Source organism: Symphodus melops (genome assembly GCF_947650265.1).
Source record: "Symphodus melops genome assembly, chromosome: 12".
Taxonomy (NCBI): Eukaryota; Metazoa; Chordata; class Actinopteri; order Labriformes; family Labridae; genus Symphodus; species Symphodus melops.
In genome coordinates, this window is record NC_136702.1 from 25864764 (window position 1) to 25882203 (window position 17440).

At 45.0% G+C, this 17440-nt stretch overlaps 1 protein-coding gene across 6 annotated transcripts in view; it reads right to left on the bottom strand.

The window, feature by feature from the left end:
- ttn.1 (titin, tandem duplicate 1) overlaps nt 1-17440 on the bottom strand; it is a 141843-nt gene that overhangs the window by 25797 nt on the left and 98606 nt on the right. For all 6 annotated transcript variants that reach the window (XM_079357888.1, XM_079357886.1, XM_079357885.1 and 3 more), the window contains one exon: nt 63-17375. In XM_079357888.1, coding sequence (XP_079214014.1) covers nt 63-17375 — 17313 coding nt within the window. The remainder of the gene's footprint in view (nt 1-62; nt 17376-17440) is intronic.

Consider the following 17440-nt stretch of genomic DNA (forward strand, 5'->3'; position numbering starts at 1 on the left):
AAGGAACAACAGATAAACTTTACAGCTAAGACATTTTAAAAAACGATTTTTTCAAAAATCACCTGTAATCTTTGTTCCAGCCTTGGCCTCTTGAGGGACACCAACTCCATATTCATTTTCTCCAATGATTCTGAAATAATACATGGCTCCCTCCTGCAGGTCTTCCACTTTGTAAGAAAGTGTGTGGCAGTTGCTGGTCACGGACACCCAAGCCTTCTTGCTGGCCTCACGTTTTTCAACATGATAGGCTTTCACTGCATCACCACCATCATTTTCTGGAGACTCCCAAGTGAGGGTTGCTGTATCCCTTGTCACTGCTGATACTTTAACATTGACAGGGGGTCCAGGAGAATCAAGCACCTTGACAACCATTGGCAATGTAGCTTTTCCCAATGGGGATTCAATGGTAACACTGTATTCTCCAGAGTCATTTCTAGTTGACTTCTCAAGGGTCAGTGAAGTGTTAGATTCTGTTGATTCAATGGTTCCTCTAACGTGAAGATCAACACCCTCCTTGGCCCAGGTCACTGATGGTGCAGGTTTTCCCTTGAATGGTACATTGAGAGTAAATGCTGTGCCATGCTTAACAATAAGCACTTTGCGCATCTCAATGTCAACATCAAATGATGGCTCTGCTGTTCTGTCCATTGCTGCAGCTGCATCTGAACATAGGCTACGCACACTGCTGCCAACTTTGTTTATTGCCTTGACAGAGAATTCGTATTCAGCATCTGACTTCAGTCCAGTAACTGTGAACTCCAAGCTCTTCGTAAGAGGGATAGCCTCAACCCATCTTGCAAGTTCTTCAGGTGATTCAGGCACCTCCTCTTCCTCTTCCTCCTCATATTCTTCCTCTTCGTCCTCAACCTCTGGCTCTGGTTTGCGAATGTAGTCTCTGTATTCAACACTGTATCCAAGGATTGGAGCACCACCATCATTTGTTGGTGGTTTCCAGACAATTGTTATGCTGTCCGTGGTTGAATTTAAAATCTTTGGCTTCGTTGGGCGAGAGGAAACAACTAAGGGATCTAATGCTCTAAATGTTGCAGATCGTTCACTTGGAGGGCTCAAACCAGCAGAGTTTTCGGCATAGACTCTGAAGTCATACTCACAACCCTTGCGCAGCTTTGTTGCCACAGTTGTACAATCAACAACAAGATCTCTGTTAACACGGATCCAGCGCATGCCTGTCTTTTCACGGCGTTCAATGACATATCCATTGATGGGGCTGCCTCCATCACTGAGTGGCTTACACCAGGTGAGTGTCATTGAATCTCCAGTTATGGCTGTGACATCAACATTAGTTGGTGCAGTGGCAAAAGTATACGGATCAGTAACTTTTACAGCATCACTCTCCAGAGACTCACCAGGACCATGCTTATTAACAGCCAAGACTCTAAATATATATTCATTGCCCTTTAGTAGTCCAGTGACTTTGAAATACGTTTTTGTGAGATCTCCCTTTACCACTGTCCATGCCAAGCGACTGGTTTCACGCTTCTCAACAACATAATGTGTGATGTCAGCTCCACCGATTTCCTGAGGAGGACCCCATGACAGAATGCATTCCTCAGCAGTAAGACCTGTGATCTGTAAGGGTCCTGCTGGAGGTCCTGGTTTATCTAAAATCACACAGTTTATTGGCATGGTAACTGTTCCACCAATGTTCTGTAGAGTAAGGGCATACTGTCCAGAATCTCTTCTGATGCAGTCCTTTACAATAACAGAAGTGCTTGTATCAGTTGACACAATCTGGATTCTGGCTCTCAGCTCAATCTCTTTGCCATCCTTGGTCCAGGAAATGACAGGGGCAGGACGACCAGCAAAATCAGCGTTGATCTTCAGAGATTCTCCTGCTTTTACAAGCACTGTCTCTCTGAACTTGACATCCATCATGATGCGTGGTGGATCTACATCACCCTTGACAGTAATGGGGCCAGTGTTGTAAGATGGGTCACTGAATAGTCCAGCAGCATTCTTTGCAATGACACGGAAGTCATACTGGCTGTTCTCTGTAAGGCCTGTCACATCATAGTGGGTCTCAGGCACATTGGTGAAATTGCATCTTGTCCAGCGTCCTTCAGGAAGGTCTCTGCGTTCAATGGTGTAGCCAGAAACCTTGGCTCCACCATCATACTCTGGTTTATCCCAAGACAATGAGATTGATGTTCTTGTAATTGCAGTGATCACGGGTGTTCCTGGAGGATCACATGGATCTCTGGCAGCTACACCTTCACAAGCCTTGCTACATTTACCGATACCTGCAATATTTTCAGCATAGACACGGTATTCATATACCATTCCTTCCTCAATTGCGTTGACTTTGTATTCTGTATCTTTGATCATTCCTCTGTTCATCTTTGTCCAAAGAATGCTAGTACGCTCTTTCCTTTCAAGATGGTATCCCAGAACAGGGCTACCACCGTCAATGACCGGCTCATTCCACGTTACCAGCATGTAAGACTTGGTAGCCAGCTTCACTATAGGAGTGGAAGGAGGTCCTGGTTGTTTGAAGTTGTACATTGCAGTGATACCAGGTGAATCCAGACTTGCACTCTTTCCATAACGATTTACAGCATAGATACGGAATTGGTATTCTGCGCCATGTGTCAGGCGGCCAGCTTTGAAAGATGTTCTAGCAACATTACTTGCAATCATCTGCCATTCTTGTGTGTTTGTGTCCCTCTTCTCAACAATATAGTTACTGATGGAGCAGCCACCATCATAATCTGGTGGGGACCAGGACAGTGTGATGCTGTCTGAAGTCACAGCATCCACCTTAATGCCTTTAGGTGGACCTGATTTATCAAGAACAATAATTCCAATATCTGATTTGGCAGTTCCCGCTGTGTTGGACAAGGTTATCTCATACTTTCCAACATGTTCTCTTTTAGCCTCTTTGATAATAATTTTGGAAGAAGTTGCTGTGTTCAGGATCGTCACTGATGATGTTTGCTTTAACGGAAGTCCATCCTTTTTCCAGGACACGACAGGCTTGGGTCTGCCTCTTACTGGTACCTCCAAGGTAAGATCATCTCCAGACTTCACACTGTATGTGTTAAATAGCAAATTGATAGATGGTTCAATTTCGACATCCTTTGCAACCACAGGCAAGCCATAGTCCTTTGGCTCACTCTTTCCCTTCTCATTGATTGCAACAACCCTGAACAAATAGGCTTCATTAGGAGTAAGATTTGGAATAGTTGCTTCAGGCACTTTGACTGTGCATGCTGTGCCCCATTTATCTCCACTCTTAGGCTTGAATTCTACATTGTAACACATAACTTTGCTTCCACCATCATGAGCAGGTTTGGCCCATGCCAGTGACACACTGGTCTTTGTCAAATCTACAAGGATAACCTTGTTCGGTGGCAGAGGTACTTCAGACACTTTGACTTCTTTGGTTTCAACTGTCTGTCCTTGGCCATATTCATTAACAGCACAGACTCTGAAGTAGAAAATTCCACCCTCAGGTAACTCTTCAATCTTGAATGAGGTGGCTGTGCAGTTGCTGGTGACAGTCGTATAAGCCTTCCTTACAGACTCTCTCTTCTCTACAATGTAGTTTGTGATTTTCGAACCCCCATCAGTAAGTGGAGAATCCCAGGCAAGAGTTACTGAATCCTTCTTAAGCTCCTTCACGGCAAAGTTTTGTGGCGCACTTGGTGTATCTAAAATTCTTACTGCAACAATAGCAGATTTTGCACCACTGCTATTCTCTAGTGAAAGTGAGTATTTCCCACTATCAAAACGGTTAACATTGTCAATGACAAGCATAGTGTATGAACTGGTTGTGTCAATAGAGGCACGGTCTGTGAGAGTACCCTCAACTTTCTCCCATTTTATAGCAGGTTGGGGCCTTCCTCTGATGGTGACAAACAGTCGCAGTGTTCCACCTGCACGGACAGAAACCACCTTTCTGAGATCAGCATCAAGCTCAATCTCTGGTGCTTCAGCCCTGTCAGAGGTTACTACAGTGCCATGGACATCTGCAGCCTCTCCCACTCCTTCAGAGTTAATAGCGCAGACACGGAATTGGTACTCTCCGCCCTCCTTCAGATCTGGGATAGTAAGTTTTGTGACTTGAATGCCTGTGGCTGGAGTGCACATGTTCCATTCTTTTTCTACTGGTGCCTCTACTGCTGGTGCTACTTCTGCCTCCTCTGTTGATTCAGGTACTGGAGTATACTCTCTCATTTCAACGATGTAGCCTTTAATATAGGCACCACCATCAAATTCGGGTTTTCCCCAGGACAGAGACACAGAGGACTTTGTGTAATCTGTAACCTTAGGATGGTGTGGAGGACCAGGTGGTGTTGTAGCATCACATGCTCTGTACAATAGAGACAGTTCACTAAGGTCTCCCATTCCAGCCTCATTCTCAGCTACGACACGGAACTCGTAGAAGTGATCTGTCATCAGACCTGTGACCCTGAAGTGGGTGTCAGTCAACTTTTGTCTGTTGCATTTTGTCCACCTCACACTATCTTTGTCACGTTTTTCAAGGTGGTAGCCTTCAATGTCAGCACCACCAGTCTGTTCTGGAGGGGTCCATGACAAAGTCATTGAGTCTTTTGTGATCTGACTTGCCTCTGGAGTTCCTGGAGCAGTAGGTGGTTTGTAAGGATTTCGTGCAACGATGGGTTCACTCTCAAGATTATCACCAAGACCATACTTGTTGACTGCCCGGACTCTGAAAATGTATTCATTTCCAGGGAGCAAATTTTTCAGTTTATAATACAATGTCTTTATATTTGCTGCCGCCACTGTCCATGAAAGCCTGCTTGTCTCTCTCTTCTCCAAGATATAGTGAGATATGCTAGCCCCACCATCCAGGGTTGGCTCAGACCAGGAAAGGGTGCACCTGTCAGACATGACTCCTGTTACATTCAAGGGTCCAGTGGGTGCACCAGGTTTATCAAGGACTTTGACAGTAATAGGGAAGGTCTTCGTACCCCCAAGATTTTTTAGGACAAGGTCATAGTGGCCAGCGTCAAGCTTGGTAACATCCTTAATATTCATGGTTGCACGTTTTAGTGTAGTTCTCACTTCAATACGTAGGGCTTTATCCATTTCCTTTCCTTCCTTAAGCCAGACAACATCAGGAGTTGGTTTTCCATAAATGTCTGCATCAAGAAGCAAATGTTCTCCAGCATTGACAACTATAACATCCTTGTATTTTGGATCCATTGAAGCCCTCGGTGGTTCAATTTCATCAGTAGCTGTTATGGGTCCAGAGCTGTCGGATGGCTCACTGAACACTCCAGCTGCATTTCTTGCAATTACTCTGAATTCATATTGCTCGTTCTCTGTAAGACCAGTGACAGTATACTCAGTCTCAACTATATTAGTGAAGTTAGCTCTTACCCAGCGCCCATCAGGGGAGGAAAGATCTTTCCTTTCCACTATATATCCATTAACTTTGCTGCCACCATCATACTGAGGCTTGGTCCACTGAATCTTGATTAGGTTCTTAGAAATAGATACAGCTTCAGGAGCACCAGGAGGATCACATGGGTCACGAGCGACAAAAGACTCAGAGACTTTACTGCATCTTCCAATGCCAACAATATTCTCTCCATAGACTCTGAATTCATATCCAATACCCTCCTCAAGATTGCAGATCTTGAACTGAGTATCAGTGATGAGTGTTTTGTTCAGCTTGTTCCACATTATACTGCTTCTCTCCTTGCTTTCCAGGTGGTAACCGATAACTGTACTTCCACCATCAATGACAGGCTCATTCCACTCAATGATCATCATTTCCTTTGTTGCTGATTGGACACGTGGTGTTCCTGGAGGCCCTGGGGGTTTGTATGGATATTGCACAACAATGGCTTTGGAGTCCAGTGATGCGCCCTTTCCATATCTGTTTTCAGCTATGATTCTGAACTGGTACTCTGCGCCAGTCTTAAGTTTGGTTACCTTGAAAGCTGTTCTAGCAAGCTGTGTTGTGACTGACTGCCATGTTGTAGTGGTGGTATCTCTTTTCTCAACGATATAGTTCTTTACCTGGCATCCACCTGTGTACTCGGGTGGATCCCATGAAAGATGGACAAAAGTGTTGCTCACTTCAACAACCTTGAGTGGACCCTTTGGTGGACCAGGCTTTTCAAGGACAACGACAGCTACATCCTCTGTGACTGTGCCCGCAGTATTGGTTACTGAAATAGAGTATTTTCCAAAGTCCTCCTTGCATGCCTCAGTAATTTGAAGTCCAGTTGTGGATGGAGTGCTCACTACATTAATCCTTGATGTTATCTTCAGAGACTGACCATCTTTTGTCCAGATGACTTTAGGTTTTGGTCTACCAAGGACAGGGAACTCCAACTTCAGATCTTTTCCAGCTAATACGCTGTAAGTTTTGAATTGCATCTTGATGCTTGGTTCCATTGTCATATCACTGGCAACAACTGGTGCAGCGAGGGCCTTTGGTTCACTCTTCCCCTTCTCATTGTAAGCAATGATTCGGAATAGGTATTCTGTTCCAGATGTGAGGCCTTTGGCAGTGCCTTCACATGTCTTGGTATTTGCTGCAACTCCCCACTTATCTGTACCCTTTGGCTGCATCTCTATTAGGTAACCACCAATTCTACTTCCTCCATCATGCTCAGGTTTCTGCCAAGCCAATGAGACACTGGCCTTGGTAACATCAGTGAGGTAGATATTTCCGACAGGCATTGGTACCTCAGAAGCCTTGGAAGCTGTCTTTGTTTCCACAGCCTGTCCAATTCCATAATCATTCTCAGCCATGACTCTGAAATAATACATGGCACCTTCAACCAAGTTCTCAACTTTGAATGTTGTTTTAGTGCATTTAGTGGACACATTTGCATATGCCTTTCTTGTCGATTCTCGTTTGTCAATGATATAGTTCTTTACTTTAGAACCTCCGTCAATTAGAGGGGCATCCCACACCAGAGTGACAGAATCCCTTTTGATTTCTTGAACCACAAGTTTCTGTGGGGCCCCAGGTGTATCCAGGACTTTAACAGAAACAATCTCAGACACAGTGCCACTGCTGTTTGTAAGGCTTAGGGTGTATTTTCCTGAATCGATCCTGTCACACGAGTCAATAGACAGCTGTGTGAAATTGAGAGCTTTCTCAACCACCACCTTTTCAGACATGTCTCCTTCATCCTTAGTCCACTTAATCTCAGGGGTTGGCCTGCCTTTGAATGGAATATTGATTCTAACTGATCCACCAGCTTTTACAATGATGCCCTTCCTCAGCTCAGAGTCAAGCTGGATCTGTGGTGGGTCCACCCTTTCTTCTGGCTTAGCTGTTCCAGAAGGAGCTGCTGGTTCACCAACTCCCAGTTTGTTCAGAGCACAAACCTGGATCTTGTACTCCTGACCTTCAGTAAGTTTTGTTATCTCATATTTGTTGACGCGCAGGCCAGTTGGGGGAGTAGCCATGGTCCATTCCTCCTCCTCAGCCTTGCAAACTTCGACAATGTAGCCTTGAATGGCACTGCCACCATCAGACAGAGGCTTACCCCATGACACTGTGATAGAACTCTTTGTGGAGTCGATCACATTTACATATGCTGGGGCACCAGGTTTAAACTTGGGATCACAGGCCTTGAAGTAGGAACTTGGAAGACTTGGCTCCCCCGCTCCTACTACATTCTCAGCAGTCACTCTGAACTCATATTCATGGTCCTTGGTAAGACCAGTAGCTCTAAAGGAGAGATCTGTTACTTTTTGTCTGTTGCATCTTGTCCATTTGATTCCACTTCTATCCTTCTTCTCAATTATGTAATTGGTAATCTCACTGCCACCATCACTCTCAGGGCCAGACCAAGTGATGGTCATGCCATCATGGGCAATATTGGACACATCTTCAATGTGAGGTTGACCAGGGGGGACAAATGGAGTCTTCATTATCACACCACTCGACTCCAGTGGTTCACTGACACCATAACTGTTTACTGCCATGACACGGAACATGTACTCATTGCCTTCCAGTAATTTTGTGACTTTGTAGCATGTGTTGTCACAGCGGTTAGTAACAACAGTCCAAGCTAGACGGCTAGTCTCTCTTCTTTCTATGATATAATGAGTAATAGGACTACCTCCATCATGCAGAGGTGCACCCCATACCAGTGTGCATCTATCTTCAGCCACACCTGCGACACGGAGGGGTCCTTCACATGGGCTAGGCCTGTCCAGAACCAACACCTTGAATGGAACAGATTCACTACCTGCCTCATTTGTTAGCTGCAGAGTATATGTCCCACCATCAATCCTTACACAGTCCTTGATGACAATCATTGCACGGTTTTCTGTGTTTTTGATCTCCAGTCTGAGTGTATTCTCAATTGGTTTTTCATCTTTGAACCACTGCATGGTAGGCAGTGGCTTGCCTCTGACATCAGCATCTAGCTTAAATGTTTCTCTGGCATTGATGATAATGGTCTTAGTGAAAGCTGGGTCAATGGAGAATTTAGGTGCTTCCAACTCATCACTTGCAGTTATTGGTCCACTGTTGTAAGATGGCTTACTCACAGTTCCGACCGCATTTTTAGCAATGACTCTGAAGTCATACTGGGCATTTTCAGTCAGACCAGTGACGGTGAACTGTGTTTCAATTACATTTGTGAAGTTTGCCCTAACCCACCTGCCCTCTGGCAGATCACGCTTCTCCACAGTATAACCGGTTATATTGCTGCCACCATCATACTCTGGTTTAGTCCACTGAATGACAATGGTGTCTTTTGTCACATGGATAGCTTCTGGTGTACCAGGAGAGTCACATGGGTCACGGGCAAAGCAGCCCTCAGAGACTTTACTACACCTGCCTATACCAACAATATTTTCAGCATAGACCCTATATTCATACTCTATACCCTCCTCCAAGGGATGACTCTTAAAACTATTCCCATGAATAAGTGTCTTGTTGATCTTGACCCAGAGAATACTATTCCTCTCTTTCCTTTCAAGATGGTAGCCAAGAACAGGGCTGCCTCCATCTGCGACAGGCTCATGCCACTCCACAATCTGGTGGTCCCTCGAGAGAGAAGAAATGAAAGGAGTGCCTGGTGGGCCTGGCTCTCTGTATGGGTACTGAGCAACTACAACAGACGAATCCAGACCATGACTCTTTCCATAACGATTCTGGGCAATTATCCTGAACTGATACTCAGCTCCAGTCTTCAGTCTTGGCACTTTAATGGTTGTTCTGGCACAGTTGATGCTAACATTTTCCCATGTGTTTGTAGTAGTATCTCTCTTTTGTACAATATAGTTTGAAATCTGGCAGCCACCATTATGTTTTGGTGGATCCCATGAAATAGTGACACTCTGTGTTGTGATTTCATCGAACCTTACAGGCCCTGAAGGAGGGCCAGGCTTGTCAAGTACAATGATCTCTACAGTTGTTTCCTTCTTTCCTGCTGAGTTTGCAGCATTTATACTGTACATTCCACCATCATCCCCAGCTGCCTCTTTAATGCTCAGTGTTGTATGTGTTGGTGTGTTGGCAATGTTGACTCTGGTCGTGAACTTAAGAGAAGCACCATCTTTAGTCCATGTTACAGTTGGTTTAGGGCGTCCAAAGATAGGAATGTCAACATTTAGGTCTTTACCCACATGGACACTGTAGCTGCTAAAACCTGGTCGAACTTCCGGCTCAAAGACTAAGTCTTTGGTCATTACTGGACCAGAAAGGACTTTGGGGTCACTCTTGCCCTTATCATTGATTGCAGTAACTCTGAACAGATACTCCTCTCCTGGATTCAGATTGGAAACAGTGGCCTCCATTGTCTTAAATGTGTTCACACCAGACCACTTTTCAGTACCCTTAAGCTGCACCTCGAGCAAATACTGCATTACTCTGCTACCACCATCATACTGTGGCCTCTCCCAAGCCAACGAAATACTTGTTTTGGTTTGGTCAGTAACACTCAAGCTCTTTGGCGACTGAGGCACCTCTGAGACCTTAAGAGGATCAAGAGTTGCCACAGGCAGGCCAACACCGTGAGCATTCTCAGCAAGGACACGGAAATAGTAACTGCAACCCTCCTGGAGTGGCTCAATTTTCCACGATAGAGCATGACAATTTGTAACAACTGCTGCATATGTTTTCCGTGTGCTCTCTCTCTTTTCAACAATGTAGTTCTTGATCTTGGACTCACCATCCAACAAAGGTGGTTCCCATGCCAGAGTCACTGACTGGTTTGTAATTTCTTTTACTTTCAGGTTAACAGGGGCACTAGGTGTGTCGAGGACACGGACAACAACAAAGGCAGATTTGGTTCCACTGGAGTTCTCCACAGTGAGATTATATTTTCCACTGTCATTCCTGCTCACTTTGTCAATTACAAGGGATGTGTAACTACTGGTTGACTCAACCTGAGCAGTCTCTTTTAGTGCAGCTTCATCCTTGTCCCATTTGACAGTAGGTGTGGGCCTTCCTTTGATTGGGATGAAAAGTCTAAGAGAAGCACCAGATTTAATGGACACAATTTTCCTCAGCTCTGGGTCAATGTCAAGGTCTGGCTCTTCTGCCCTGTCCTTTACGATAACAGCTCCAGAGACATCAGCATGCTCACCAACTCCAACTTTGTTAATAGCAAATATTCTAAACTTGTATGCTTGGTTTTCCTTCAGGTTGGCAACCTCATATTTGGTCTTCTTGACACCTGTTGGTGGAGTGCACATCGTCCACTCCTCAGCAGGTGACTCTGTGGCAGCTGCTTCAGCAGGGACCTCAGCTGGCACTGCTGCCTCAGTAGTAAGGCAGCACTCAACAATATATCCTTGAATCTCACAGCCTCCATCACAGACAGGCTTGCCCCATGATAGAAACACTGATGTTTTTGTTGTATCAGTGACACGTGGATTGTGTGGTGGGCCAGGATTGAAGATGGGATCAAGGGCTTTGAAGAATACAGTTGGGGAGCTTGGCTCACCAACACCAACAGCATTTTCAGCTGCAACTCTGAATTCATAACTGTGGTTTTCCAGGAGTCCAGGGACCTTGAAAGACAAGTCAGTGACTGTTTTCCTGTTGCACCTGGTCCACCTTACACCTTCTTTGTCATGTTTCTCAATTATGTAACCAGTGATGGGGCTACCTCCATCTTCTGAGGGAGCCTCCCAGGTAAGCATCATTGAATCCTTTTTAATTTCTGAAACTTCCACATTTTTCGGTGTGCCAGGAGGCATATAGGGATCTTTGATTGTGACTGCAGTGGACTCAAGGGGTGCGCCCACTCCAAAGTTGTTGACTGCACGCACTCTAAAGATGTACTCATTTCCTTCCAGGAGTTTTGTGACCTTTAAGCAAATATTTTTCACTTGTGAATCAACAACAGTCCAGACTAGTCTGCTTGTCTCTCTCCTCTCCACAATATAGTGAGAGATCTTGCTGCCACCATCTTGTAGTGGGGGTTTCCATGAAAGACCGCAACGGTCTACATTTATTCCTGTCACAGTAAGAGGTCCCTGTGGTTCTCCAGGTTTATCTAGAACAACCACATTGACTTGTACAGCCTTTTCTCCTCCTGGATTTTTTAATAGCAGGGTGTATTGGCCTCCATCAGACAATTTAGCTTCCTTGACAGCTATATAAGCTCTGGTAGGTGTATTCTTAATCTCTCTATGAATAGTGTTGCCTAGTTCCTGCTCTCCCTTCATCCAGTGGATAGAGGGCAATGGTTTGCCATGGACATCTGCATCAATCTTGAAGTTGTCTCCAGCATTAACAACAATGTTTTGTGTGTACTCTGGGTCAATGCTGAGACGTGGTGGTTCAATCTCATCCCTGGCAGTGATAGGACCTGTGCTGTATGAGGGGATACTGAAAACACCAGCAGCATTTCTGGCAATGACGCGGAACTCATATTGATTGTCCTGTACAAGTCCTGTTGCAACATATTCTGTCTCAATGACATTTGTGAAGTTTGCCTTTAGCCAACGACCTTCAGGAAGCTCTTTCTTTTCCACAATGTAGCCAGTAACCTTTGCACCACCATCATACTCAGGCTTGGTCCAAACAATGGTCATTGAATCTTTAGTGATCTTTGTTGCTTCCGGGGTGCCGGGAGGATCACAAGGATCTCTTGCAATTTGTCCCTCTGACACTTTGCTCACTTTGCCTACTCCAACAATGTTTTCTGCATAAACTCTGTATTCGTACTCCATTCCTGGCTCAAGACCAGTGGTCTTGAAGGTTTGTTCAGTAATTAGAGATTTATTTAGTTTAACCCACATTATACTGTTTCTCTCCTTGCGTTCAAGATGATAGCCCAAAATTGCACTTCCACCGTCAATCACAGGTTCATTCCAAGCAATCACCATGCTGTCCTTGGCACAGGCTGCAATGGATGGTGTACCTGGGGGTCCTGGCAGCTTGTATGGGTATTGAGCTACAATACACTCTGAAAGAAGAGCTGGACCTTTTCCATATCTGTTTTCTGCAGTGATTCTGAACTGATACTCAGAGCCAGTCTTCAACCTGCCTGCCTTGATTTTGGTCCTAGCAAGGTTGGGAGACACAGTCATCCAAGTAGTTGTGGATGTATCTCTCTTTTCCACAATGTAATGTTTAATGGTGCAACCACCATTATATTCTGGTGGGTTCCAGGAGATGGTGACACTGTCAGAAGTGACCTCCTCAACTTTGATTGGACCACCTGGCTGACCAGGTTTGTCAAGAACAACAATGCCAATGTCTGCAGTTGTCTCTCCAGCTGTGTTGGTAAGAGTAATGTGGTACTTTCCAACATCATCTTTAGTGGCCTCTTTGATGTTGAGGTTCAGCAGTGTGTCAGTTGCAACAAAGTTTACCCTGGTAGTTCTCTTCAGAGGCTGGCCATCTTTTAACCAGGAGACAGCTGCTTTGGGGCGTGCCACATACGGAATGTCCACTGTCAGATCTTCTCCTGCCATCACGCTAAATGTGTTGAACAACATTTTTGCAACAGGTGCAATCACGAGATCTTTTACAATCACTGGCACACCAATTTGACGTGGGTCACTTGTTCCCTTTTCATTTCTTGCTGCTACACGGAACATGTATTCTTCGCCTGCATTGAGTCCACTTATAGTAGCTTCTGTTTCTTTTACAATCACTGCTTGGGTCCACTTATCAACTCCCTTTGGCTGGATCTCAACAACATAACAGCCCACTCTGCTACCACCATCATGCACCGGCTTCTCCCAGCAGAGGGTGACACTGTTTTTGGTAACGTCTTTAAGAGTGATTTTACCAGGTGGCTGTGGTTTCTCTGACACTTTAACCGACTCACCAGTTTCAATGGGCAATCCAATGCCATATTCATTCTCAGCTAGAACTCTGAAGTAATAATTGCATCCTTCCAGGAGCTGGTTAACTGTGAAGGTTGTATGATGACACATAGCACTGACTGTGGCATAAGCTTTTCTAGTAGACTCACGTTTTTCAACTATGTAGTTTTTAATTTTTACTCCTCCATCATTTACTGGTGGATCCCAAGTCAGAGTCACAGCTTCATTAGTTACAGCTGTTATCTTCAGATTTTGTGGGGCACTTGGTGTATCAAGCACCCTGACTTGGACTGTAACTGTCTTGGAGCCGGAGCTATTTTCTACTGTAAGGTTATACTTTCCACTGTCAAATCTGTTTACATTCTCAATTACAAGTGATGTGTAAGAAGTTGTGCTGTCAATGGTTGCCCTCTCAATAGACTCCCCTTCTCCTTTGGTCCATTTAGCCTGAGGAGCAGGTCTGCCTCTGATAGGCACAAACAGTCTTAGTGAGCAGCATGCTCTAAGACTGATAAGCTTGCGGAGCTCAGCGTCCAAATCAATCTCTGGGGGGAGGAGCCTATCCTCTGCTTTAGGATTACCAGGTACAGATGCTGCATCTCCAACTCCTTCACTGTTGACAGCTAAGATGTTAATCTTGTACTCCTGATTTTCCTTCAGATTAATAATAGTGAATGACGTGGCAATGAGGCCTTCTTTGGGTGTTGCTATGGTCCATTCCTCCTCTTCCTCCTTTTCAGATGGAGTACAGGTCTCCACAATGTAGCCTGTGATGTCAGAGCCACCATCATATACCGGTTTGTTCCAGGCAATAGTAATTGAGGATTTGGTTGTGTCCAAGATGCGGGGGTTGCATGGAGCCCCAGGCTTGTATAGTGCATCCGTTGCCTTGTAGAATGGACTGGAGCCACTGGGTGCACTCACTCCAGCAACATTCTCTGCAATTATTCTGAATTTATATTCATGTCCAACAATAAGACCTGTTGCCTTAAATTGCAGATCTTTGACTTTCCTTTTGTTGCATTTTACCCAGCGGAGGCCAATTCTGTCTTTTCTTTCAATATTGTAGTTGGTGATGGGTGTTCCACCATCACTCTTAGGTGCTTGCCACATAACAACCATTGAGTCTTTAGTGATTGCTGTCACCTCAGGATTCTCGGGTGGATCTGAGGCCATGTATGGATTGTCTGCAATAGTTGGTTCTGAAGCAAGAGATTCACCAGTTCCATACTTGTTCACTGCCATAACTCTGAAAATGTACTCATTTCCCTTAAGCAGCTTGGTGACCTTGTACTGTGTAACCTGCAGGTTTGAAACCACATTTGTCCAAACCAATCTACTTGACTCCCGTTTTTCAATCACGTATCCTTCAATCTGGGCGCCTCCATCATCTGTAGGTGGAGCCCAGGTTAGCATGCAATTATCAGCTGTAACATCAGACACTTGAAGAGGGCCAACTGGTGGTCCGGGCCTGTCAAGCACCTTAACATTAAAGATGTGCTTAGCAAATCCACCAACATTAGTGGCAGTCAAAACAAATTCTCCTCCATCTGACCTGACAGAGTCCTTGTTCGTCAGAGTGGTTGTCAGTTCTGTGAACCTAACTTCCAGTTTCATTGTGTTCTCAACTTCCTTTCCATTCTTGGTCCAACTCATAGATGGAGTTGGTTGTCCAGCAATGTCAGCATCAAGTTTAAATGACTCTCCTGCCTTCAGTAAGATAACATCCTTAAAGATTGCATCTACCATTATGCGTGGCTCAATAATGTCATCTTTACAGGTAATTGGGTCGGAGGGATCTGAGGGCACACTTACTGCACCTGCTGAATTCCTGGCTATGACACGGAACTCATAGCCAGCATCTTGAGTCAGTCCGCTTACAGTGAATGTTGTGTCAATGATGTTGGTGAAGTTGGCTCTCATCCAGCGCCCAGTAGGTAATTCTTTCTTCTCCACTGTGTAGCCAGTGATTTTGAAGCCACCATCATACTCAGGTTTTGTCCACTGAATAGTTATTACATTCTTGTTGACAAATATTGGCACTGGTTGACCTGGTGGGTCCACAGGATCCAATGCCAAAATTGCTTCTGAGGACTTGCTGGGCTTGCCAACTCCAGCCATGTTTTCAGCCATGACACGGAACTCATAGGCCACTCCATCTTCAAGACCAGTCGTTTTAAAGAGGTTTCCTTTCACAAGGCCCTTGCTGATCTTATTCCACATGATGCTGCTTCTTTCTTTCCTTTCAACATGATAACCAATTACTTCATTTCCACCATCAGAGACAGGTTCATTCCAGCCAACTGTTATCGAGTCCTTGGTAAATGCAACGACACCAGGAGTACCAGGGGGCCCAGGGACCTTAAATGGATAGGCAGCAACCACTGCCTCTGAGGTTATGGCTTGTCCAACGCCATATCTGTTCTTAGCCTTTACTCTGAACTGGTATTCTGATCCTGTAGTTAATCGGATAGCTTTGAACATGGTACGAATGACGGTTGAGGACAGCTCTGTCCATGTTTGGGAAGTTGTGTCTCTGATTTCAACTACATAATTGTTAATTGGAACTCCTCCATCATTATCAGGAGTGTCCCATGCAAAGATGCAATATGTACGAGATATCTCAACAATCTTAACTGGTCCTTTTGGTGGCCCAGGTACATCATGTACTTTGACAATGATGTTGTCAGTCACTGAACCAACAATGTTCTTCCCTGTCATGGTGTAAACACCACCGTCTGCTCTGGTGCATTCATTTATACTGAGGATAACAGTAGCAGCAGTAGTTTCCACATTGGTTCTCTGAGTGAATTTTAGGGCTGTGCCATCCTTCTGCCAGGAGACAGTGGGTCTAGGACGTCCCATAACTGGAATTTCAACCTTGATGTCATCTCCAGCCTTGGCAATAACAGTTTTTTGACACACACCACGAAGATCGAACTCCGGCAGGGAAGTACAGTCTTTGACAACGATTGGTTTGCTGTCACGTGGGGCACTTCTACCCGAGTGATTTACAGCCATTACACGGAAAATGTACTCCTCGTGCTCATTCAGATTCTTTACTGTGAAGTCCATCGTCTTAACGGTTGTTACATGTGCCCACTGATCAGTTCCTTTCTTCTGGGCTTCAAGAACATATCCTGTAATCCTGCTTCCACCATCATGCTTGGGTTTAGTCCAAGCCAAGCTCACAGAATTCTTGGTGATATCAGTGGGAATTATACTCTCTGGAGGAGTTGGGGCCTGGGATGCACGGATGGGGTCAGCAGTTTCAACCGCCTCACCAATGCCATACTCATTTTCAGCAGACACTCTGAAGTAGTATTCACAGCCTTCACCAAGCTCTGCAATCTTGACTGACGTGGTGGGGCAATTTGTAATAGCAGTGGCAAAAGCTTTGCGTGTTGATTCTCTCTTCTGAATTATGTAGTTTGTGATCTTGGCTCCACCATCAATGAGTGGCATCTCCCACTGAAGAGTAATGCTATCCTTGTCAATCTTGACTGGTTTTAGGTTAAGTGGAGGTCCGGGTGAATCTAGAACTCTTACATGTATATCGGCACTCTTTTTTCCAGCAGTATTTTCAAGGGTAAGCTCATATTTTCCAGCATCAATTCTTGAACTCTCAGGGATAATGAGCATTGTAAAAGACTCAGTACTGTCAATGACTGCACGTGGGACAGGGCCACTATCTTTGGTCCAGCTGACTGTTGGTGTAGGACGTCCCTTGATAGGGACAAAGAGGCGAATGGAGCATCCAGCCCTTACAACAAGGGTTCTTCTCAGCTCAATATCTAGCTCTAAATCAGGTTCGGCTGCCCGCTCAACAATCTCAACCAGCTCCTGAGTTTCAGCAGGTTCACCTGCCCCCTTAGCATTCACAGCACTAATCCTGAAGTAGTATTTTGCCCCATTTTCTAGATTTGGAACAACAAACTCTGTGATTCTTAGTGGTGATGAAGGAGTGTCTTTCACCCATTCTTCTGTTCCTTCTTTCTTGTGCTCAACCACATAACCAGTGACTTCAAGTCCACCATTGTCGAGGGGCTTTCCCCAGTTCAGAGTGGCAGTAGTTTTGGTTGTGTCTGTGGCTCTTGCATTGACTGGAGGCCCAGGTACATCTGTCAGACACATAAAGGCGGTTATTTCTTTGTTAAATATACATTCTGATAAAGCTTTTCATTTC